The sequence below is a fragment of the Pantherophis guttatus genome, chromosome 1, assembly GCF_059756535.1.
Source record: "Pantherophis guttatus breed Tessera chromosome 1, ASM5975653v1, whole genome shotgun sequence".
In the NCBI taxonomy this organism is placed as follows: Eukaryota; Metazoa; Chordata; class Lepidosauria; order Squamata; family Colubridae; genus Pantherophis; species Pantherophis guttatus.
Genome location: NC_142063.1, coordinates 250,269,823 through 250,293,670, shown reverse-complemented (window position 1 = coordinate 250,293,670; position 23,848 = coordinate 250,269,823). Strand labels below are relative to the sequence as shown.

Genomic DNA, 23,848 nt, shown 5'->3' with positions numbered 1-23,848 from the left:
CTTGTTGAAATGGGATAGGATCAGGGGTGGTATTCACTTACCTTCACTATTGGTTCACAAATGTGAACATGCGCAGAGCGTCAAAAACGGGACGTGATGACGTCTGGGCAGGTGGGCGGAGGTTCCAGCAGCTGCCGCTACTGGTTCGCCAAACCCGATAGAACTGACTGAATACCGCCACTGGATAGGATCTCCTGCTCGAGCATGGGGTTGGACTAAAACAGCAGTCACCATGGAACACTGGTGGTCCGCGAGAAAATTTTGGTGGTACGCAGAAAAATTATTTGCATTTTTTATATTGCACTAAATCAGGAGTCCTCAAACTACAGCCCCTGGGACAGATATGTGCAATGAATGTTTGTGTTGCAACCCCTTCGGGGTTTTTTTTTTTTTTTGTGGGTCGGAGGGGGACAGAATTCCGACTTGGGTCTGCTTCAGCCACCTGGTGCAGGGCTATGGCCAAAGGCTGGAGGGATGTGTCGCTGGTGGCAAAGAGCCGGAGGGCCTTGTTCCAGGGGGACTGCATCATGGCCTGGAACTGGCTGACCATCTCAGCTTGCTGAGCCTCCAAGCACCGGTACCTGGCCTTGCACTCCCACAGGTCTTCCTTCTGCTTGGAAAGGCTATGTAGTCCTCAGTGAGGTACTTCTACTGAGCCTCATTCTCGGTCAGATACAATTTGAACTGAGCTGTTTTTCCAACTCTTTCTCGTGGTGGCTGCTTAGCTCCAACAACTTCTTCTTGTTGTGGCTCTAAGGAGCCCAGGTGGGGAGGCGAGGAGTGGCTGAGAGGTTAGGGGCAAGTAGAGACTGGTGAGGTGCCTCTCGATGTGACATTGAGGTGGCCATGCCCACTCAGTCACATGACCACTTAGCCACGCCCACCCAGCGGTCATTAGGCAGATCATATTAGTGGTCCACGGGATTTAAAATTATGAATTTAGTGGTCCCTGAGGTCTGAAAGGTTGGTGACCCCTGGACTAGAAGACCTCCAAGGTCCCTTCCAGTTTTATTCTGATTCTGATTCAGGGACATGTACAGGGGTGAAATGCTACCAGTTTGCACCAGTTCAGGCGAACCGATAGCGGCGGCGGCACATGGTTTGGTGAACTGGTAGCGGCGGCAGCATGAAGCTCCGCCCACCCACCCAGATGTCGTTACTTCCTGGTTAAAACCTGTTTTTGACCCTCTACGCATGTGCATAAGGCTTTGTGCATGCGCAGAGGTTCCAAAATTGCACATGATGTGCACACACGGAGCACACACTTCCGAACCGGTAGGGAAGGTAAGTAGATTTCACCCCTGGACATGTATTTCTCTCTCTCCTCTTATTTAAAAAAAGGCTACTTTGCAGTACATATGCAGCATACTTTCACTGTAATTCTAGTAGTAATTTCTGCACATACTTGAGTACATACGGTACATCCTGAATTTACAAAATACCGTAAATGCTGTGCCCTTCATTACTTTAGCTCTACCTGGGCTAAGTGCAAAAAGGAGGTCTGACGCTTCAGGGAAGATACAAATCTCCGTCCAATCGGTAATTTCTTTGCTGCAAGTTCTTCTGGTAGATTTTCTAATGCAGAAATAATCCAGTGTTCCCAGTTTTTAGCAAAATTTCTTATATCAGCCAATATTCTGAAATAAAAATAAAGAGTTTGGAATCTAGCCCTACAGAATGACATGGGTATGTTCATGTTATATGATTAAAAAAATATTAACAGCTTCGTCCAGAAAAGTGATGGCCCAACACAAATCAGACTTTACAGTCTGAATTTAATAGGAAAATTACATGGCCAGAACCAGAAAACTAGATGTACAATAAGACAAGGAACAAGGATTTCCACTTATGGCATACATCCAGTGGTGGGTTACCCCCGCTTCGGACCGGTTCGTAAGAACTGGTAGTAAAACCGATGTGAGGCCCCACCCACCGCCCCGGATGTCATCATCAGCAATCTGTGCATGGTTCTGCACATGTGCAGAAGCAAGGAGCGCGTGGACGGATCCCATTGCGAACCGGTAGTAAAGGTAAGTAGAACCCACCCCTGCATACATCATTATAACAAGTTGTGCCAATGCCATTGTACCAACTTTAATTTCCACTGTCTGACTTATCCCAGAATTACAGCAATAGATTTTGACTGGATAAATAGGCTATTACCACTTCAATCCCTTCCAATCTAAACCTTTGAAGTATTTTATAATACTTAATTCTACAACAGAACTTTAAAAAATAGAGGCAGAAAGTATCATCTTCCTAATAAAACAGGGTTCAAATGAGGGTAAACTATTGGACCATTGTAGCTGGCTCATGATAAGAAGTAGATTGTCACTCCCAACACAACAGAACTATTGCTTATCTATCTGCTGCTACCGGTACGTGCAACCTATGTAGGGAAGCAAGGGAAATTTTGAAGAAACTCTGATATGTGGATGGTGGGATTTCAACAACAGATAGCCTTTATAGGTGCCCATTTAGAATAGTTTTTAGTAAAGAAAAATGGACTCAAGCTTCATAAATTAACATGAACTTCTGGGGAACTGAAGTCTAAATGAAAATAAGAGGTTTATTAAGTACAACTATTAATTCTTTCGTAGTCCACTTTGAACTTTGATGATTTTGAATTGTCATCAAATAAGTGCCCATTTCACACAAACTTATCAATAAATATTTCTCTACTATACATAATGGTCAAAACATTATTGTCAAGTTAAATAATGAACCTGTTCTTGCAGACATTTCATTATCAAATTAAGTAGCATCATCAATGCTAGGTGCAAGAATAAGAGATGTACCTTAATTTATTTTCTAAAAGTCAGAAATAAAAAACCAATCTTAACTCTATAAAAAAATAATAATCCATATTTTGGAAAACAAAGCCCTTTTCTCCAGTGAATGGCCTTCTTAAAAGGAATTCTTCCATATATAACTGCCCAGGTTCAGGTAGCAGTTTCTGAGATAGTTAGGCTTATACCATTTAAACCGAAGATCTGATATTTGCTGTATTTCAAAAAACAAAAAATATTATTCTGATTTCAACTATCATAATGTTGATTTTATGTTTTCAACAAGTTTACCTACAGCGCTACCTACCCTTCTGGCATTTCTTGCATAGTTGCGGGGATGAGTACATCTATAAGGACCTTGAATACAGAAGGAGGAAAATTAATATCAATGCTATATAATATAATGCTATCAAGTGCATGGAATCAGGCTAACAGGCCTTGCTATTACTTTGTTGCAAATAAAAAAATCACTGCATTGCAAATAAGAATGTATTAATTGATGACTCTTCTTGTGTTATCATACACATGACTTTTTGCTTAGTACAGGATCTGGCAAAAGATACTGTAAAGGTAAAGGTTCCCCTCGCACATATGTGCTAGTTGTTCCCGACTCTAGGGGGCGGTGTTCATCTCCGCTTCAAAGCCGAAGAGCCAACGCTGTCCCAAGACATCTCCATGGTCATGTGACCAGCATGACTAAATGCCAAAGGCACACAGAACGCTGTTACCTTCCCACCAAAAGTGGTCCCTATTTTTCTACTTGCATTTTTTATATGCTTTTGAACTGCTAGGTTGGCAGAAGCTGGGACAAGTAACGGGAGTTCACCCCGTTACGCGGCAGTAGGGATTCAAACTGCTGAACTGCCGACCTTTCAATCGACAAGCTCAGTGTCTTAGCCACTGAGCCATCGCGTCCCTTAAAGATACAGTATTTAGCTGAATTCTTCACTTCCCTGCTCATACTGGCTCATAGATGGTAGACTGCATGGTGTTCCCTCAATAACATGAGGCCCTTGGTAGAAGTGCACGTATGTGCATGTATGGGATAGAGCAGCAAACTGTCAGATATAAATTCCAAATTGGTCTTGAGCTGCTGGAAATAGTAAGGTATGTTGTGACCTATTAGGAGGCCATCTACTAGCCCAAGTTATCTATTACATGAGGCTCTTCCTGTCAGGAAAATTGACATGCATCCAAATGGGTACAGTTTAAAGAATCAATTGTCTTCCTGAATCATTTCAAGGAACTTGGGGAAAATTATCAACACAACAAAGTACTGGGAATGCTTTCCTCGTTAACTACTTATTAAACCAGAGGCGGCTTCAAATGCATCTTGGGCAGTTTTCATCACTTTCTTTAGTGGCATGTGGAGACATAGATGAGGCCAGGGCAAAAACAAAACTGGATTTAATAAAACCACTGTATGCTTTATTTTAATTTTTTCTGTATGATTATTTTCTCATTATTTAATAATTCCTCCCACAGCTACTCTAAATCAAACAATTTAGCTGTGACATTATTATAATGTATGTGCTGCCATACAAAAATTTACATATTATAGATGGCTTATAAATAGCGTATTAAAACCAGCACATGTTAGAAAAAGTTCCATATATAAATAAATGTACTTCTTTTTTGCTTTTGAAAAACAAGCATAGGACATTTTATGGATTTATATAACGTGTGAAGGCATCTATCACTGAATGTACCAGATACAGACACTGACCTAAAAATCCCTAACAATGTGCCTATTTCCTATATATAGGATCTTGTCTGTTTCTTTACTTGTTTGATTCTGTTTGGTCACCCACTCCTGTTGTCTGAAGCTATCAGTGGTGTCTGCAGCAAATCATGATTACACAATTAAAGACGGTTGCATATTTTCCTGCCTGCCCTCCTTGCCTAACCCACTAAAGCAGTCCAGGCTAACTTTTCCATATCAGTAAGAATCTGGTTTGCAAAGAAACATCTGTCATTGTGACAGAAGGCAACAGACCTTATAGAGTATTGAGTCGCAAACACAGAAGATGTCAAGGATAATTGCATTTTCAAGCAGGGGAAGAAGATGCTCTGGCATTCCTTGCCAGAAATGTAGTAGGAAATGTTGAATCTAGGAAGGAGACATAAGACAGTAAATATGAGTGAGATTTCTGGCCACGCTCCTCATATTAAGAACAGATTAGCATAGATCTATAGATCTTACCTCTTCAAAGTTTCCATTAATGGCATTGTCAAGGACACATTGACAGTGAGTTTTGTACATCATGATAAGGGTATCCACCTATTTTAGGAATTAAAAATTAAAACAATGTAACATTAAACAAAATCTTTGTATCTCCTTCAGGAATATCTTCTGTAACATTTTGCGTTTGGAAGGGAGGATAGATTGCAGATGATTGAAAATTAAAAGAATAATGATGAACTTAGTCATAGAAAGACCATTAATCTATTTCTAGCTATGACACTTTGACACTTTGATAGGATAGGACTTTAAACAATCAAATTCATTGTCCCAATCTTGCTTATCCATACTTCAAGCAACATCCTTCCTCAGAGGAGTTCCAACTTAACTAGGACACTTTCCATTGTTATCTAGTTATTGCCAAATAACTACTGTTCCATTTTTTGCTTATGGAATTCAGTCTTCATAAAACAGAGGACTACAAATGTTGCCATTTGTCGACATTCAGTTTCTTTCCCAGGATTGTGACCAATCAAATCTCTTTTTTGGGTAAGGACGTTAGATGTAGACTAGGGGTGTCAAACTGCTGGCCCACGGGCTGTATGCATCACACACAGGCCACGCCCACCCCATCATCTTGATGATTATTGTCAACAGCATTTCTTTCATGCTAAATGTGTCTATGCAGATTAGATAATAATAATAAGTAACAGAGTTAGAAGGGATCTTGGAGGTCATCTAGTCCCTGCTCACGCAAGAGACCTATACTAGGGATTCGAACCACTGAACTGCCGACCTTTCTGATTGACAAGCTCAGCGTCTTAGCCACTGAGCTACCCAGTTAGGCATCTAATTTAAAAATTAGGTGTGTACTTTATATGAGATGCATACTTAGACTGCCCTAACATGGGTATTACACTGTATTTGGAAATTAAATCTACTCAGTGTATGTATTTTTATTACTTAAACTTATCATGCATATCACCTAGAGAATTATATTTGTAAAACAAGAATAAAACACTCTGCGTTACTTTCAGTGGGATATGAGCAGAATAAAGGTCTTGAAAAGCCACACCTAAGATACATTCCAATATGATACAGATTTTCTTAAACAGAAAAGTGGCTACATTTTAGGGACCTTCCTTCAGATGGAAGATACTGGAAGATGCCTTTAATGGTTCATGTACTCTATGTCCTGGTGACCAAGCTTACTAATGAATATGTTTTCCTCCATAGTACGTATTATAGAGATGATTCAAGTGCTCTTATTCCTCAAGCCACTCCTCAAAAGGATACCAGACTGTTCTACTACCCACTTATTATTTCTACACACTAATTCTTTCATTATTTACAAGTAGTGTGCGGTGACGCATAAAATAAGGCAGGATGAGATTGCCAGTAAGAACTGATTCAGTTTATTCAATATTTCTATTTTCAGCATAGTTCCTATATTTGGATTTCCTATTTAAAGACTATATTATGATTTTATTAACTTTTTAAATGAAATATTGTATTAATAATTTAACTGGTTATGTATTATTTTATGGTTAAGGTTAGAACCATCAGATTGTTTTAAGTTAGTTCTGTAGAGGTTTTTTTAGTGTTTTACAAATATTAGACTTTCAATACAAATTTCATCCTTTTATATGTTGTATTTATAGGTGTTTGTGTGTGAGTGTATATTATTCTATTATTCAAAAGCATATGTATATACTTTTAAATAATAGACATTTATTTATATGTAATACAATAAAAGGAGTATTTTATAGTAAATATATTTTATGCATATATGTAAAGTTATCAATTTACTGACCTTTGTATTCTTCTATATTTTATACTGGTCAAGACTGAAATAATATTGATTTAACACAATATCAATATATGTATAGTTTTCTCTCTCTGTGTGTGTATATGTATGTGTATACAGGAACATACTCCCTGTATGTTCATAATCATAGGATTATAGACATTTTGACTCTTATTTGGTTCAATAATTATAAGATATTATTATTTGAAATTGATTTAACAGTCATCTACATTTTCCCCCACAAAGAAATACAAGAAATCAGCCACATTAAGAGCACTATTTAAGAGTCACAGTGATGAAATTAAATACAGAAGTGCTAACTTGTGTTCATTGACCAAAAGAAAAAAAGTAGAAAAATCCACTTTATAATTTGCCTCAAATAATTTGCTTCTGCCTTATCAGTGTTAAATTAGTCCGTTGGTATTTCAAATGGATAGGGCCCTTAACTATTTCTTTGTTTTGCCTTTGTCAGTACGAATCCCTCTGTTTGTAAAATATTAGGCAAGTTAATATGTAAATAATTCAACCACTGTTCCAATGGAAAACCCTTTAAAGGGCGATAGTAAAGTTTTGTTCCCTCTATAAATCAGTCAAGTCTGTTTGATTACAAACATTTGTAGTTGTTTCATATCACTACAGTGAATCATTTGAGAGCAGAGGTGAAATAAAAACTGCAAATTTAGAAGTCAGTTTAGTATGCAAACACTTCACATTTTACCTTGTCTTTAGAGATACATTGGTCCAACACAAGGTGCTGAGCACTGGGGAATTCTGGAAGAAGAGTCCCGGTTTTGGAGCTTAAAGAATACTTCCGTGTAAAACCACCCTAAAATATATGAAATAACTTTACAAATGCATGGTTATAATATAATGATAATCTTATTGAACTGTTTAGAAATAATCAGATTGCTCAATATCACATGCATTCATGCAGTTGAACTCTTTATTATTATTATTCCCTCTGTAAGAATATCAGGCCTTCTCCTGCATTCATCCGAAGATGTTCCTCAGAACAAGAATGCAACAGGAATTTCAGCAGATATGTGACACACATATATATATTGACACCGCTAGGTTTGCAGAGACCTTGGAGAAGTTAATTCAGATTGACCAATTGGGCATTTTTGCTGGATAACCCGACTTCTTTCTTTTCTCCTTCATAATTGAAATGACTTCTTTCTTTTCTCCTTCATAATTGAAATGCAGTTACGATAATTAGAAATGCTTCCAAGAATAAACAGGTCCTATCCATAAACCCTTTCTGCCCTACATTTTTCTATCAGCAACAAAGGCCAGGAAGACAAAAGGAGAGCACAAGAAAAGATACAAAATCTGAAATACATTTTATAACAGTTTCATATATGCTATTTTATCTCCTTTAAGCGTTCTTTTAAAGACTCGTCATCCAGCCTTTAACATCTTCTTCTTATTCTCTGCATTATTCCCATCATATTGCAGGATCGGCAGATCTAGCCTTTAACATTTATGTATAATATTTTAATTGCTCTTTTAATACATAACTTGAAACGATTTAAATAAATGTTTCCATCAAAAGAAATTCTAATGTTTATATGCATTATAATATCAATAAGAGTTGCATAATGGATTCAGCTTTCAAGATGTCATTTTAAAAAAAGAAGAAGAGACGAGAGAAAAGAAGAGCAAGAAATAGAACAGGTATCTGGTTGAGTGCAGAAATGCAAAATCAAGGAGTCAGAAAACAAAACAAACAAACAAAATTTCTACCTACAGTACATTCCCCAATAAGAGAATCCCATTAAAATCTCCATTTAGTTTTTGGGTCCTTAGCAAACATTCCCGTATATGCTTGGGCATTGCCAAGTTTGAGAAGTCCATCAAATGAGATATTTATTTTGGAGATTGAGTCATTTCTGGCTTTCTTGTTTTTAACATATGGAGGCATCCTTCCCTGCCCCCAACAAAGAGGGCGACTCAGATGATAAGTGACAGCCTGACTTTAGTTCTTGGAATTCTTACGTAGTACTTTCAAATCACATGGTAGGGGATCCACTTTCTAGCTGAACCAAACAATGGAAACAGCAGGGTGTTTTTTAAATTCATACATTTGGCTAGAACTGTAGATATTTTCAGATTTTTCTTTAAAAACATTAGCAAAGAAATGGAATGGAAATTACTGATGGACCTTGGTAAAGATCATCAAACCGAGTTCTGAACAACTTTATTAGGGTGTTTCCCAGGGGTGAAATGCTCCCTGTTCAGACCGGATCATGCGATCCAATAGCGATGGTGGCGGGTGGTTCGGAGAACCGATAGCAAAAATCTCTGAGTCTCCCCCCCCCATGTCCAGCTGAGCCGTGTGATCATCAGAGGTTGGTTTTTTTACTTTTAAAAGCATTTTTTCTACAACCTCTTCGGCCAAAATGCTTTTAAAAGTTAAAAAAAAAGCCTCTGGTGATCGTGCGGCTCAGCTGGGATCGTCAGAGGCTTTTAAAAGCATTTTTTTCTACAACCTCTTCGGCCGAAGAGATTGTAGGAAAAAAAATGCTTTTAAAAGCCTCTGACAATCCCAGCTGGGTTGCCTGATCGTCAGAGGCTTTTAAAAGTAAAAAAATAAATAAAGTTGGCCACGCCCACCCAGTCACATTACCCCCCCCACCAAGCCACGCCCACAGAACCGGAAGTAACAAATTTTACATTTCACCACTGGTATTTCCTATTTCAGATCTCATAATTTATACCATTAATCCAAGAAGATAAAAATATGAATAGTGTAAGACAAAGTCATAATTTATTTCATCAAATTATTCTTTACAAGCATATACAGTATCTTGTACATATAGCTTCTGGATTTATTTCAGTTGAACATTATTACATATAGGCAATCTCACACCTAACATCGATTTAAAATTGGCACTCTGTCTTTGGATTGTGGCCAGTCTCACAATCCAGAAAATGTTTCAAATTAATAATTTAGGTACACTTCTTTTTTATATTAAAGAAACGAAGATTATCCAAGCTATAACTAGCCCGAACATCAGGCTACTCAAACACAGATAAGGAGCTAATGAACGAAGTGATGTGTAGTTCCCATTGTATGTTGACATAAACATTAGGTCATTTAAAAGCTGTCATGAGTCAATATGGCTTCATTTGAACAATTACCTATTAGTATGTGGTGATTTTTTTAAAAAAAAAAAAAGATAAGACCAATCTGAAAATATTATTTTCCAAGTATATGATAAAATACACTCTGGGAAATTAAAGAGATGGAAAATAAAAAAAAAGGGCAGGAGCACTGTGACAGCAAAGCTATAATTAATACATTCACATATACAGAAGCTCGTGTTTCAGTTACATGTTTGATTCTTTTAACAAGTAACTTCCTTTGAAAACATGATAATGTGAGACTAAGTGGTGATAATACGGTCAGCCCCCTTATTCGCATTGTACCAGGTGGAGCAGTAAGGACATAATTCTTTTGATGGAGTCTGTCAGCATAGTATTTTTCAAAATCAGGGGAATTTTTGTGTTATATTTTTTAATCCTTAATCTATTGATTAAATATTTCTCTAAAATAGGGGTGTCAAACTCAAGGCCTGTGGGCCGGATTTGGCCCAAGGGGTGCTTAGACCTGGCCAATGGGCTTGCCCTGGAAACAGAAAAGGACTGGCCCACGGAGCCTCTGCCAGTGAAAACGGAGCTCGAGAGGGCTCCGTTTTGGTTGGCAGAGGGCTGCAGGAGGCAGTCACGGCTGAAAATGGAGCCTAAATGAGTGACATTAGCTGGCCATGCCAGTGGTGGGTTGCTACCGGTTCACCCTGAATCGGACGAACCAGTAGCGGCGGTGGCAGGAGGCTCCACCCACCCGCCCGGACACATCTGTGCATGTGCAAAAGCATTGTGTGGGTACGCAAGCATGAGCATGAGCGAACCGGGAACAAACTAGATTGAAACCTGCTACTGGGCCATGCCCACCTTGGCCACCTCCCCAGCCCCCTGAGATCAAACACAACCCTGATGCAGTCCTCAATGAAGTTTGACAATCCCTGCTCTAAAGAAGCTCAAATATTTAATTAATACAAGTAAGGTTAGTTTCATTGGCTTATATTAAAGTATCTTGAGCTTAGATTAAAATATTTTGATCCAGAAGTCATATGTAGACTGCACAGCCATTTTGTGAGCAGTGCAGAGGGCAGCAAATGGGGAACAATCCTTAATTCTTTGGCAAACAAACATAACTCCTGCTCAGACAGCAAACCATTACATGCACCTCCCAACATGAACAGTAGTTATACTTGGGTACTCTATGAATCATAACCATATTTCACAAAAAAGTGAAAAATGGAAGAAATATCTTGATCCTGTACTTTTCCTTTTTATTCTCTCACTCTTTCATTTCTTTCAGAATTTTCAAACTCTAGGTGTTCACACATAGTGGCTGGATTATGGGAGTTGAAATCCAATCCAGTCAGAAAATAGCTGGCTTCTCCACAATTGTTTTTATTGGGCATAGTTAAGGGTTTTACACGGGATGAAACAAAATTAATATTGTATATGATAACAGCAGCAAGATTGTTGATAGGTAAATATTGGAAGAATGAAGCTTTGCCTACTATCGAGGAATGGACTTCGAAGATGGCTAGTTTTGCAGAGATGGCGAAGATTTCAGCATATTTAAAAGATTGTTCACAAGAGACTTATGAATGGGAATGGAAAAGGTGGATAGAATATGTTCAGAACAAATACCAAATTAGAAAGTATCAAATAGCTTTTATTTGAAAACAATGTATTAGAAATATTTTAATATAAAGAGACAAAGAGGGAAAATTATGTAGGGGGAGGGATGGGTTCAGGTATATATATCAGTGTTATTAGTTATGAATACATAATAGGGAAGTCTGGGGGGGGAGGGTTAGGGAGGGTTAGGGAGGACGGGAAGTTTGGGGAGGGAGGTGGGGGGGTGAAAAAAAGGGGTGAAAATGTAATTGTAAAACTTTTGCAATAAAAAAAAAAAAAAAGAAAGAAAATAGCTGGCTGGAGAAAGTTGCATTTAACCATTCCTACTGGTATCTCTAGTCGGCATGAGTTTCTCTTTGAGCTTTTTTTTTTTTTTTTTGCTTTAATTTATATGCCGCCCTTCTCAGGGCGGCTTACAATGCGTTAAGCAGTAGCCTTCATACTTTTGTATATTTATACAAAGTCAGCTTATTGCCCCCACAATCTGGGTCCTCATTTCACCTACCTTTGAAAGGATGGAAGGCTGAGTCAACCTTGAGCCTGGTGAGATTTGAACTTGCAGTAATTGCAAGCAGCAGATGTTAATAACAGTGCTTTAGTCCACTGTACTACAGGCTCTTAAAAGGAGCTTAAAAACTTTCCATCTATATATAGAAGTGGTCTGGATGTATGGACTGTGCAAGTGGGAAAAAGCTAAACACAATGGCAAAGCACTGTTTGGCAAGGGGAAGGACACCGATTCAATCCCATATATCACAAATCAGGGTGAGAAAAAAAAATTGTCTAAATAAACCACTGGTTTCCCTCAGGCAGCTTCCTCAATTATTCTGTTTCTCAATTAACTGTAAACATTTGTGGAACTTTTACAGTTGAATAACCAGAGATTTATGTTTGTCAAGTTTATCTCATCACTGCACATTTAAAACATCAAATAGCAAAGTTGAGGATACTCACCTCATTCTTCAATTTGCTTCCAGAAAACCTTGGAAAACCAAAATGTTTTACTTATATTTCAGAAAAGAATGCTAGATGAATGTTTATTATGATGATAGAACAGCATCAAATACCACATTGTAAGGAACAATAATAAAGGTAAAAATTTTCCTGTCAGTAGTGTTCAATTCCAGAGCATGGTGCTTGTCTCAGTTTCTTGGCTGAAGGAGCCAGTATGGTGCAAAGATAATTTCTGTGGTCATGTGGCCAGCATGGTTATATGCCAAAAGAACACAGAATGCCTTCCCACTTGAAGTGGTACCTATTAATCTACTTGCATTTGCATGCTTTTGAACTGCTAGGTTGGCAGTATCTCTGCAAATATCTATAGGAATAGTTAATTTTTCTAGTAAATCTGGAATCTATAAACACACTTCAAATCTATGTTGGAAATTTGGACAACAAGAATGGTCATGCTGACTAAAAACGTTTATGGACATTTTGCTTGAAAGAGAAAAATATGACTTTATGGTTTTGATGATTAGACAGGATAGATTATATTTATTTATTAATTTGTTTGTTCAACTTGTATGCCACCTTTCTCCGAAGACTCAAGGCGGCTTACAATGCATTTAAAAACCATATATAAAAACATTAAACATTAAACCATTAAAAACAATTAAAACCCATTCACACCATTCATGGCCGGATCTCGCCAGATCGCAACAGCGAGATCAATGGTCCCAGGCCTGCCAGAAAAGCCAGGTCTTCACCGCTTTTCAGAAGGCCAGTAGGGTGGGGATGGTCCAGATCTCAGGAGGTAACTGGTTCCAGAGAGCTGGGACAGCCACAGAGAAGGCCCTCCCCCGCGGGCCCACCAGCTGGCATTGTTTAGCTGACTTATAGAGAGTCATGTGTGACGTTAGAGAAAGAGCTCAATTTATAATTGCACTTATAACAACTGTAGAGAAGATTGGAAGACACTTTGTTGTATCTTTTGCTTCCTTTTCCATTTTTTTCTTTTATTTTTTCATACTGTCTTGCATTTTTGGCTCTCGTTGATTTTTTTTCTGTTCTTTTTCTTTTTCTTTTTTGTTGCTCCTAATTCTTTATGAGTTTGTATTTGTTTTTACCTTTGTTTTAAATTTTTTAATGCAATTCTTTAGAAAAAAAGGAATAGGTAATTTTAGACAATGAGGTCCCCCCCCATTTTTGAACCTTTAATAAAATCTATTTTGTTTGCAAGATGGCACAATTAGAACTATTAGAAAAAAAAATCTTACAGCATTAGCAGGCTTGTGGCAGAATCAATTTAATTCAAGCCTAGAAAATAATTCTGTCCTCTGTTTCACAGTTGTAATATGTTGTGGTTTTACTACAGTACATACAACGAAGCATTGGTATGATATTTATCTTTTTAAAAATATACATACATACCAGGGGTGGGTTCTAAAATTTTTTACTACCGGTTCTGTGGGTGTGGCTTATTTTGTGGATGTGGTTTGATGGTCATGTGACAATTCTTTAGGATTTAGCAGAGGTACTGGTCTACCAGCCTTTTAACTGCTTGCAGAGCTGTACCGGTCTACCCATTTGTTTTTGGAGCGCTCTGGTCTACCACCACACTGCCTTTTAACACTGATCAGCTGTAGGAGGCCCTTTGAAGCCCTGCGGCAAGAGTTTAAACAGTTTTTTTCCTTCTAGCCGATCAGCTGGGACTCGGGAGGCAGCAAATAGATTAGGGGCAGGGCCAAATAAAAGGTAAGAATAACGCAGGGGATGGGTGGGATGGCCCAGCTCCCGAACAAAGAGAACCGGTTCGGTGACGTCATATCGTCACCGCTACCGGCTCGGCTGAACCGGGCCGAACCGGGAGGAACCCATCACTGATACATACCAAGGATCTGCTTTTTTCCAATGATATTTGGTTGTAAAAGTGATGAGAAGTAAAACCATTTTCATCAGGCAGAAGATGTATGGAAATGTCTATTTTTCTTTATATAGGATGTGCACACTGGTAAACATCAACCCTTTAATAAGGAAAGCATTGCTATAACCTAATCTTACGAAGATTTGAGAATCTGCACACAAATGGTTTGTTCCAGATCAAATAAGCAAATCAATTTTTTAAATTGCTTCATGTGCTAGTTTCTTGCCTGTAATATGCTGTTTTGCATAGAACATTTTATATCATTATATGCAACTTCAAAAAAGCAGAACCATTTAGTCATCACCAAGTAACAGGCAGTTCATGTGATGAAAATTGAAACGATAAACATTAATGTGAAGACTGGTCGTAACTGATTCATCTTTGTTCATCATCTAACATTTTATTGATTACATTTTTGAAAACTTTTTTTTTTAAAAACATACCTTGTTAAACCTTTACCAGAATACACAGAATGATAATATGCACTGCTTTCTTTGATGCCAATTCCATAATAGTGATATCTGTAGAGGGGGGAAAAGGGTATTAACAAAGATACATGAATCATGTGCCTGATGGATGGTGCCAAGAGCTCATTTTATTTCTGTTTATATTTGTGTGTGTGCATTGCTCTCTTACCATAAGGAAGGCTGAGCGTCAAAGAATTGAGGCCTTTGAACTATGGTGCTGGAGAAGACTCCTGCAAGTTCCTTGGACTGCAAGGCAATCAAACCAGTCAGTCCTAGAAGAGATCAACCCTGACTGCTCTTTAGAAGGCCAGATCCTGAAGATGAAACTCAAATACTTTGGCCACCTAATGAGAAGGAAGGATGCACTATATATATATATATATATAAAGATGCACTTCATGTCAATGCATACAGCAACAGATTTATGATGAATTTGGAAAAAAGCAACAGAGCTAGAGGCAGAAAAAGGTAGGCTGGATCTGTTTAATTTGTATTAGCTTGGAAAGAAATAAGAGCAGTGATGCTCATTGTTAGCTTTCTCATTAAAACTTCCAGGAAGAAACCAGCCAGGCTGATTTTTCTCACCCTCCTTTTCCATGTGCACGAACATCTGTCCCTGTGCTGCAAGCAAACCTGACTAGAGCATATGCCAACACAAATGATAGCTGATAAGGCAATGATATGATTAAGCTGCTCAGGGACTTGCAATAACTCGTTATCGCAAGGCCAGCTGCCATATCAGTTTTATTAACCCACTAAATCACTTTTAATAAATAAGATAATGCCTTTCAGAAAAGGTGGAAGGAAGTTAAGATTTAACGTTGATCAAAGTCTACCCCCCCCCCAAAAAAAATTAAACTGCAACAGGAATTCACAGTCCCAAGGGGTCTACAGGTAGTCCTTGGTTTACAACAGTTCATTTAGTGATCGTTGGAAATTACAACATCATTGAAAAAAGTGACTTATGACCATTTTTTCACATTTATAACCGTTGCAGCATCCCCATGATTTACATTCAGATGCTTGACAATTGGTTCATACTTATGATGGCCGTAGTTCTATCCCTGGGTCATTTGATCCCCTTTTGTGACCTTCTGATAAGCAAAGTCAACGGAAAGGCCAAATTCACTTAACAACCATGTTGCTAATTTAACAACTGCAGCGGTTCACTTAACAAATGTGGCAAGAAAAATCGTAAAATGGGGCAAAACTCACAGTAACAAATTTCTCACTTAGCAACATAAACTTTGGGCTCAATGATGGTTGTAAGTCAAGAACTACCCTGTTTCCCCTAAAATAAGACATCCCTTGATAATAAGCCCAATTGGGCTTTTGAGTGCATGCGCTAAAATAAGCCCCCCCTGAAAATAAGCCCTCCCCGAAAATAAGCCCTCCCTGAAAATATTTAAACACATGCACAGCCAGTCCCCGCCATTTCCTCTGGTTAAGGTTAGGGAGACAGAGCTGGAAATCAGGTAAGATGGCAAGAGGAGCCCCGTCTTGCTCTATGCGCCCCAAGGTAATAAGACATCCCTGAAAATAAGGCCAAGCACTTATTTCGGGTTCAAAAAATATGACGGGGTCTTATTTTCAGGGAAACATGGTACCTGTATTCTGTGACCCATACACATATTACCTTCAAAGGAAGACCCTGCAATACTGCTGAAGTTAGCTCTCACTCAGACTAAATCTAGGCTGAATTTATTTCTCTCATTAATTCCCTCTAAGTTTATATGCATCCAACTGTCCCTGGATTGTCATAATCATTGTATATGATCCTTGCTGACTCCTTTTTCCTTCATTTCAGTTTCATTTTAATGGTACACTTGACTTAAACATTATTTGCTGTTCTCTACTGCTGATCTATAATGCTTTTGCATTACTGTTCTACTCATTATAATTCTTTATTTTCTTCTTCACTCTTCTCTTGCCCGAGTCCCTTGTTTTTCTCCTCATACCACACCTTGTTTGCTGCTATGATAGTAAGAACTACGGTAGCAACTAAAGGCAATGGATCTGATAATAGCAATGGATCTGATGATAGCAGTGGCACACTCTACTGAATGTCACCTGTCATCTCTATGAAGGAATTTTCTCTGAAACTCCAGAAAACACTTGACAATAATTTATAACAATTATAGGTTAGAAGAGAGCCAGTTTTTTTTTTTTTTTTACAGTAGTTAAAGCACCAGGCAAAAAAGCAGGAGACCATGATATGATTATTTTGTGTGTTACTTTAAATATTAATGTTATGAAATGTAGTAAATAAAATTAACACAAGTTGTTAAAAACGCTATGAGATTGGTAACTAAATTTTAGTTGCTCCAAGAGCAAATATGTAAGCCAGTTTAGTGTGGTGTTTAAGGCATCAGGCTAGAAACTGAGAAACCATAAATTTTAATCTCACTTTAGATACAAAGCCAGCTAGGTGACCTTTGGCCAGTCACTCTCTCTCAACCCTAGGAAGCGTGCAATGGCAAGCCACTTCTGAAAAACCTTGCCCAGAAAACTGCAGGGACTAATCAAAGCAGTCTCTGAGAATCAGACATGATTGAACCGGGGAAAAAAAACAACAAGATATTTTTGTGGGGAAAAAAAATCGGCTGTCCCTGGTGCACAAAAGATAGCCAGCTACAGAATGCAAATGAAAAATCTGGGAAATGCCCTGTCTTCTCAAAGATACAGGAAATGCCAGGCATTTGTTCTGGTTTAACTCAAGTCTCACATCTTCTTCCTTCGGCTCAAAAGAGAATTCCTCCAAGTTAGCAATCATTAAACACACTACCAATGTAATAAATTCCTCTATCATTATAAGGCTTTTATTGTGGGTAGGAAATGAGCAGCTTCAGTTCCTGCGGGTATTGTTTGACTCCAATCCCTATCAGCCAAAGTGTATGTACTTTTGGCCTAATCCAACTTGTCTTTCCAAAACCTATTATGCTAGATAGCAAGAGACTAAGGTTCTTGCACTCACTCAGTATCTAAGGTGCCGGTTTCTTAAATGATGAAATTGCCTTATTACAATCACAATCACTAATGTTCAATAAAGAAATGATGAATAATATCATTATAAATATATATTATATAAAGTATATATTATATAAATATAATAATAATAATAATAATAATAAAATGATGCATAAGCACACCAGTGTGCCTACCATCCCTGTCCTAATGTTTCCTTTTATATTTATCCATTTCATGTATTCATAATCATGTTTATACTTATATCTGTTACCTAATGCATGCTTAACAAAATGAATGAATGAATGAATGAATAAATGAATGAATGAGCAAAAATTACACATTCACTCCTCCCCAGAAAAGTATTCATACACTATCCCTGAAGCGCTCTCTCTCCCTCTCTCTCTCTCTCTCTCTCTCTCTCTCTCTCTCTCTCTCTCTTTTTCCTTTCTTCATTTTTTCACTATCCATTTGCTGACAAATGAACTTCTTTCCGTATCCATTCAATTCAAACAATTTCATGATCAGGAAATTCACATAAGAATTTCCATTATTTAAAGTCTTCTCCTTTTTTTTCCTCATAAGAAAAAAGGGGTAAGGGTGGGGAAGACTACATTGGCAATATTTTAAATAAAAATATACAGCCAGTTTGGTATAGCGGTTAAGGCACTAGGCTAGAAATGGAGAGATTCTGAGTTCTTGTTGTGCCTTAGGCAAAAAGCTGGGTGACCTTGAACCAGTCACTCTCTCTCTGCCCTAGGAAGCAATGGCAAATCTCTTCTGAAATCTTGCCAAGAAAATTGCAAGGACTTGTCCAGGCTGTTGCTAAAGTCAACATTGATTGGAAAGTGCACAATAAACAAACAAAAATATAATGAGAACTTCTCTACAGTACTATGTCATTTGGGGTGCTATTCCATCACCTCATGATCCCTTCCATTGTAACCCAAATATACCTCCCAATTCTCTATAAAGGGTTTTCGGAGATTATAAGGATCTGGAACATGTGGGAAATGGGAAATTATGGTTTTCTGTAAGCAAGTCAATGCAACTTCAGAAGAAACATGGGAATCGATACACCATGCTATACCCTTTATAGCAGATTTCCACACATCTGGATGTCTTTCAGATATGTGGATCTTCACTTCCTATAATCCTCTAGTTAGCATGGTGTTTGTGTCTCTTGGAGAATTCTGGGAATTGAGATTCAACGAAACATAGACCATTGTCAGTTTGGGATTGGTTACTCTAAAAAGTGTTTTTCAGCTAATAATACATTTGGATTCCATCTACCTCTATCAAGAATGCATGACTTTGCCTCGATAAGCATGAATTTAAAAAGTGTAGCTCCTAAGAACTTACTTTGAATGGCCTCTTGTACCCAGCCGCCTAGTGGTGAGGAGAGGAAATTTCTGTCGAATTGTCTAAAGAAAAAGTCAAATATTAAACAATGGAAACTGGTAAATTCAAAATGATTTTATTTTTACTTTCTTACAATATCTGTTCTAATTGGCCCTTCTATAAGTAATTAATTTTGTTAAATTCATTTTAATGATCAGGGGCAAAAGAGTATTAAACTTATGAAGTGGAAATTGCAACAAAATATGATCATGCTCCCATCAAAGGTAACAGGTAACATTAACAGAATTGGAAGGGACCTTGGAGGTCATCTAGTCCAACCCCCTACTCACACTGGAGACCTATATCAGGGACCCAATATTATAGAGCAAATGGAATAGCGTCTCTTTGGAATAGTATAACCTAACCAGTTATACTATTCCAAGGAGCTGCTATTCCATTTGCTCTATAAAATTAATAGGATATGTTACCATCAAAGCTTATCAAAGGTACAACAGAAATCCTTCTCTGAAATTCCCTTCCTTAAAAAAACCCCATTGTTCCTCCTCCAATTTCCCACAAAATTATCTTAAAATTCAGTTTTATTGGAATTTGGCTTTATTAAAATGTATTCACGTTGAATTATCATGTCATGAACTACTATTGGAAGACTGGGGTCTTGAAAAGAGGTAAATGATGGAATGAATAAAAATAGAATGGTGCTTAAAAACTTGCTTAATATCAGAATTCAAGCAATAATCTGCTGAGCCCTGGGCACAGCAGACTAGAGCACCGTTATTAACATCAGCTGCCTGCAATTACTGCAAGTTCAAATCTCACCAGGCTCAAGGTTGACTCAGCCTTCCATCCTTTCTAAGGTAGGTAAAATGAGGATCTGGATTGTGGGGGCAATAAGCTGACTTTGTATAAATATACAAAAGTATAAAGGCTATTGCTTAACGCATTGTAAGCCGCCCTGAGTCTCCGGAGTCTCCGGAGAAGGGCGGCATATAAATCATCTATCTATCTATCTATCTATCTATCTATCTATCTATCTATCTATCTATCTATCTATCTATCTCTATATCTATATCTATATCTATATCTATATCTATCTATCTGTCTGTCTATCTATCTATCTATCTATCTATCTATCTATCTATCTATCTATCTATCTATATCTTTTTTGTAGGTTTCATGTTATGTCTCTTTAGCCAGGTTCTACCTACGTAAACCAAGATATTATACAGCCCTAGTCCAGTGATTTCATACATACATACATACATACATACATACATACATACATACATGCCTGTAGAGATATGTTTCTTTTAGTACCAAAGGGTGGATAGACCGACAGCTAGACAGAAATAGCTTTTTGAGTTATACTTCTTTCATTCAACAATGCTATTGTAGAGCTGAAGGATAGTGACCAGTCATGTGGATCAGAATTCAACTGATGAAAAATTTAATAAGAGAACACATCTACATTACAGCTTCATATACATGCTCTGTAGCTCCACCCAAAGAATCTTAGAATAGTGTTTGGAATACAGTTTGATTTGGAAATATCCTTTGATACTGGAAAACTGGAAAAGGAATGACTATCAGTCTAAATGAAACAAGACAAGTGATACTGTTACCACAGAGATTTTCAGTGAGATTTCAGGGATTTTTTTTTTCTATAGATATTTCTTGCCTGAACTAACAAGTCATTCGAATGCAAAATCTGCACACCTAAAAATGTATCACTCAGTTCTAAAAACACTCTCATGTTTTTTCTACTACATGAAGAACAAGGGGTCAAATAAGTTTGATACAAGTGAGGCTTGTAGCTCTTTTAATATCATTGATGAAACCAGAATAACAGAGTTAGAAGGGACCATGAAGATATTCTAGTTCAAGTCTCAGGAGACCCTATACCAGGGGTGTCAAACTGGATTTCTTTGAGGGCCAGATCAGAATTGTAGTTCTCCTCCATGGGCCAGTGGGGGGGGGAGACGAGACGAGATGCATGCCTCCTGCAACACCCTGCCGGCCAAAATGGGGCACAGGGGGGCCACGTCCGGAGCCCCCACACCTCATTTTCGGCCTCCCCGGCCTCCAGCAGCACTCTGTCGGCCAAAAGTGGACCGCGTGGAGGCCTTGCAGCCCATTTTTGACCAGCAGAGGCACTGCAGGCTGCTCCTTTGATATTTCCAGGCCAGCCCCATGGGTCAGATTTAAGCAGTTTGACACCCCTCCCCTATACCATTCCAGACAAGTGGCTGTGCAGTCTCTTCTTAAAAGCCTGAGTGATGGAGCACCCTCAACATCTGAAGGCAAGCCCTTCATACATCTTCATACATACATTCATAGTCCTAGGCCCAAAACGGGGCATGGGGGGGCGGTGCATCCCCCCCCAGCCCATTTTTGCTCCCAGTGGGGTGCAGGAGGCCAAGTGCTGCCTGTCACACTCCCTGGCCATGCCCACGAACTCACGCCCACTGAACAGGTAGTAAAAATTTTTTGAATCCCACCACTGTTCGTACCCCCATACATCTATAAAACAATTGCATTTCAATTAGTAACTTTCCCAAAAGCTGTGTGTTCCTTTGGCAAATCAATTTAATAGCTAATTGAGAGAAGCAACTCTGACATTAAATGGAAATGCGATTGCGAAGAAGCCTTCCGCCTTGGCCCCTTGGTTTATCTAACCTGATACAGTCTAAAGCCTGGCTTTGAAATTTACTTGCACAGTGAGCATTTGAAGACGAAACAATAGTCCCTGCCTCAACAGATATCATAACCCAGCAATCAACACTAAAACAAATAAGGAGACAGGTAGCAAATAGGAAAAAAAGATAATCCTGCTATTTTCAAAGCTAGAAGAGGGATTTTTTTTAATGTTTATAGTCAGCTGTGTTCTCTTGGTTCTGAGTCATTTAATATCATAGGGAGATGTGAACCCCAAATTTCATTAAACTAATGTGTTTCGGTTTTTTAAGGCAATTGGAGGCAATTGTGGATGTTTGAAAAAGACTGATCTCTGAAGCTGTCTTGGTATTTAGTTTCACCAGCTCCTAGTAATTTGGATTTAATTTGGAAAGGCCACCTCTCATGTTGATTAAATGATTTCAGCTTTTAAGTAGAGTAGATGTTGGGGGAGGAAAATATCTACAATCAGCACTCTTTCCTCGCAAAAGTTACATTACTTTCAACTTTGCCAAGCTAATTATTTCCTTTCCAATATCCTACACTCCTTAAAGCAGTGTTTCTCAAGCTTAGCAACTTAAAGATGTGCCTGGAGAATTCTGGGAGTTGAAGTCCACACATGTTCAAATTGCTAAGGTTGAGAAACACTGCCTTAAAGCAACCTGCAAACCTCTTGCTTCCATATTAGAAAATAAATAGAGCCACAAATATCCCCCCAGCAGCAGGATTTAAACTCTCTTAAAATGCATCAGTTGCAGGTTTCCTCAATCCTGTTTTTGCAAAACAAGTCAAGAGCTATTAATTATATAAGTCAAGGGAATATAGTGGAAATTTTCTTCTAATTTAAGATTAAATAAGGCAAGAAGTTCAAATGGATTAATTACCTTCCCAAATGTTGCAGCACAAGCAGGCTCCAGTTTCTCCTTCCTGCAGAAGTCCAGGTAGTGAGTATAAAGGATGCATCGGGGCAAACAAACGCCTTCACAGACAATGTAATTTTCTTCTAACCTGTAGATAAAAAGCAAGCCAAGGATTTTAAAAATGGCTCTTATAGTTTTGCCATATTTTTTCACTGTTACTACCAAGCTTATAATATTTTAGAGAGGTTTTAGCCTTCAAAGTATAAAATATTTTAATTTCCCCAACACTACCTATTCTATTCTATTCTATTCTATTCTATTCTATTCTATTCTATTCTATTCTATTCTAGTCCAGTCCAGTCCAGTCCAGTCCATTCTTTAAATTTCTATAGCTGTCTATCTCATTCTAATTGACTGAGCAGTGAACAATATCACAATTAAAACCATTAAAAACCCCAAAAAACTAAGCTCTAGTAACTAAAGAAGTGGTCCTATGAAATTCTTCGTAGGTCCCATTGCAAATGGTAATGTTGACTTACTAATGTATATAATTAATTGAAATTAAGAAAAGCTGTTGCTTGGTCATGTGTGAAAAAAATCATCCTTTACTTTGATTGGGATTGGTAATATTACACATACATACAGAAATGCTTCTTTGAAATTGTCACTTGCTGTGCCCAGGATGGTAGACATACAAGTAGGAAAATGATGTGATAAATCCACAGGATATTTTTTGGGGCTGAATATCAGGTTCAGTGTTAAAACTTGGAGAAAAAAACTAGACTGGAATTTCATTACATCTATAAAAGCAATTATTTTGTTGACCACAAAGTGATTACTGTACATAGTTTTTTTTATTAGTTTCTTTACTAAAAATATAAACATGAGCTTCAGATGAATTAAAGCTGCAGTTATGTAGCTAAATAGATATATTAGCATCAGAACCACCACATTAGCATTCAGCTGTGGCTGGCAATTAATTTTTCCAATTGGCTTTAATAAGTGCTAAGAATTTATGAGTCAACATCTTAACTGCTAATTCCTGCAAATGGTTGGCAACTAGAAAGAGGCAGGTAGAAATATGAGAATTGGTCTCAGATTGGTTTAGACTTGGTTTACTATGACATATACTATCTATTAGCTCAACTTTTACAGAATGCTTGTA

At 37.9% G+C, this 23,848-nt stretch overlaps 1 protein-coding gene across 1 annotated transcript in view; it reads right to left on the bottom strand.

Annotated features, from left to right (window-relative positions):
* The window catches only part of RFX6 (regulatory factor X6), a 46,815-nt gene that overhangs the window by 19,151 nt on the left and 3,816 nt on the right, over positions 1–23,848 (bottom strand). The window contains exons 3-11 of the mRNA XM_034418675.2: positions 22,708–22,831; positions 19,154–19,215; positions 14,804–14,881; positions 12,452–12,479; positions 7,497–7,604; positions 4,993–5,070; positions 4,786–4,899; positions 3,097–3,146; positions 1,478–1,637 (exon numbers count right to left, since the gene is read on the bottom strand). Of these exons, the coding sequence (XP_034274566.2) occupies positions 1,478–1,637; positions 3,097–3,146; positions 4,786–4,899; positions 4,993–5,070; positions 7,497–7,604; positions 12,452–12,479; positions 14,804–14,881; positions 19,154–19,215; positions 22,708–22,831 (802 nt within the window). The remainder of the gene's footprint in view (positions 1–1,477; positions 1,638–3,096; positions 3,147–4,785; positions 4,900–4,992; positions 5,071–7,496; positions 7,605–12,451; positions 12,480–14,803; positions 14,882–19,153; positions 19,216–22,707; positions 22,832–23,848) is intronic.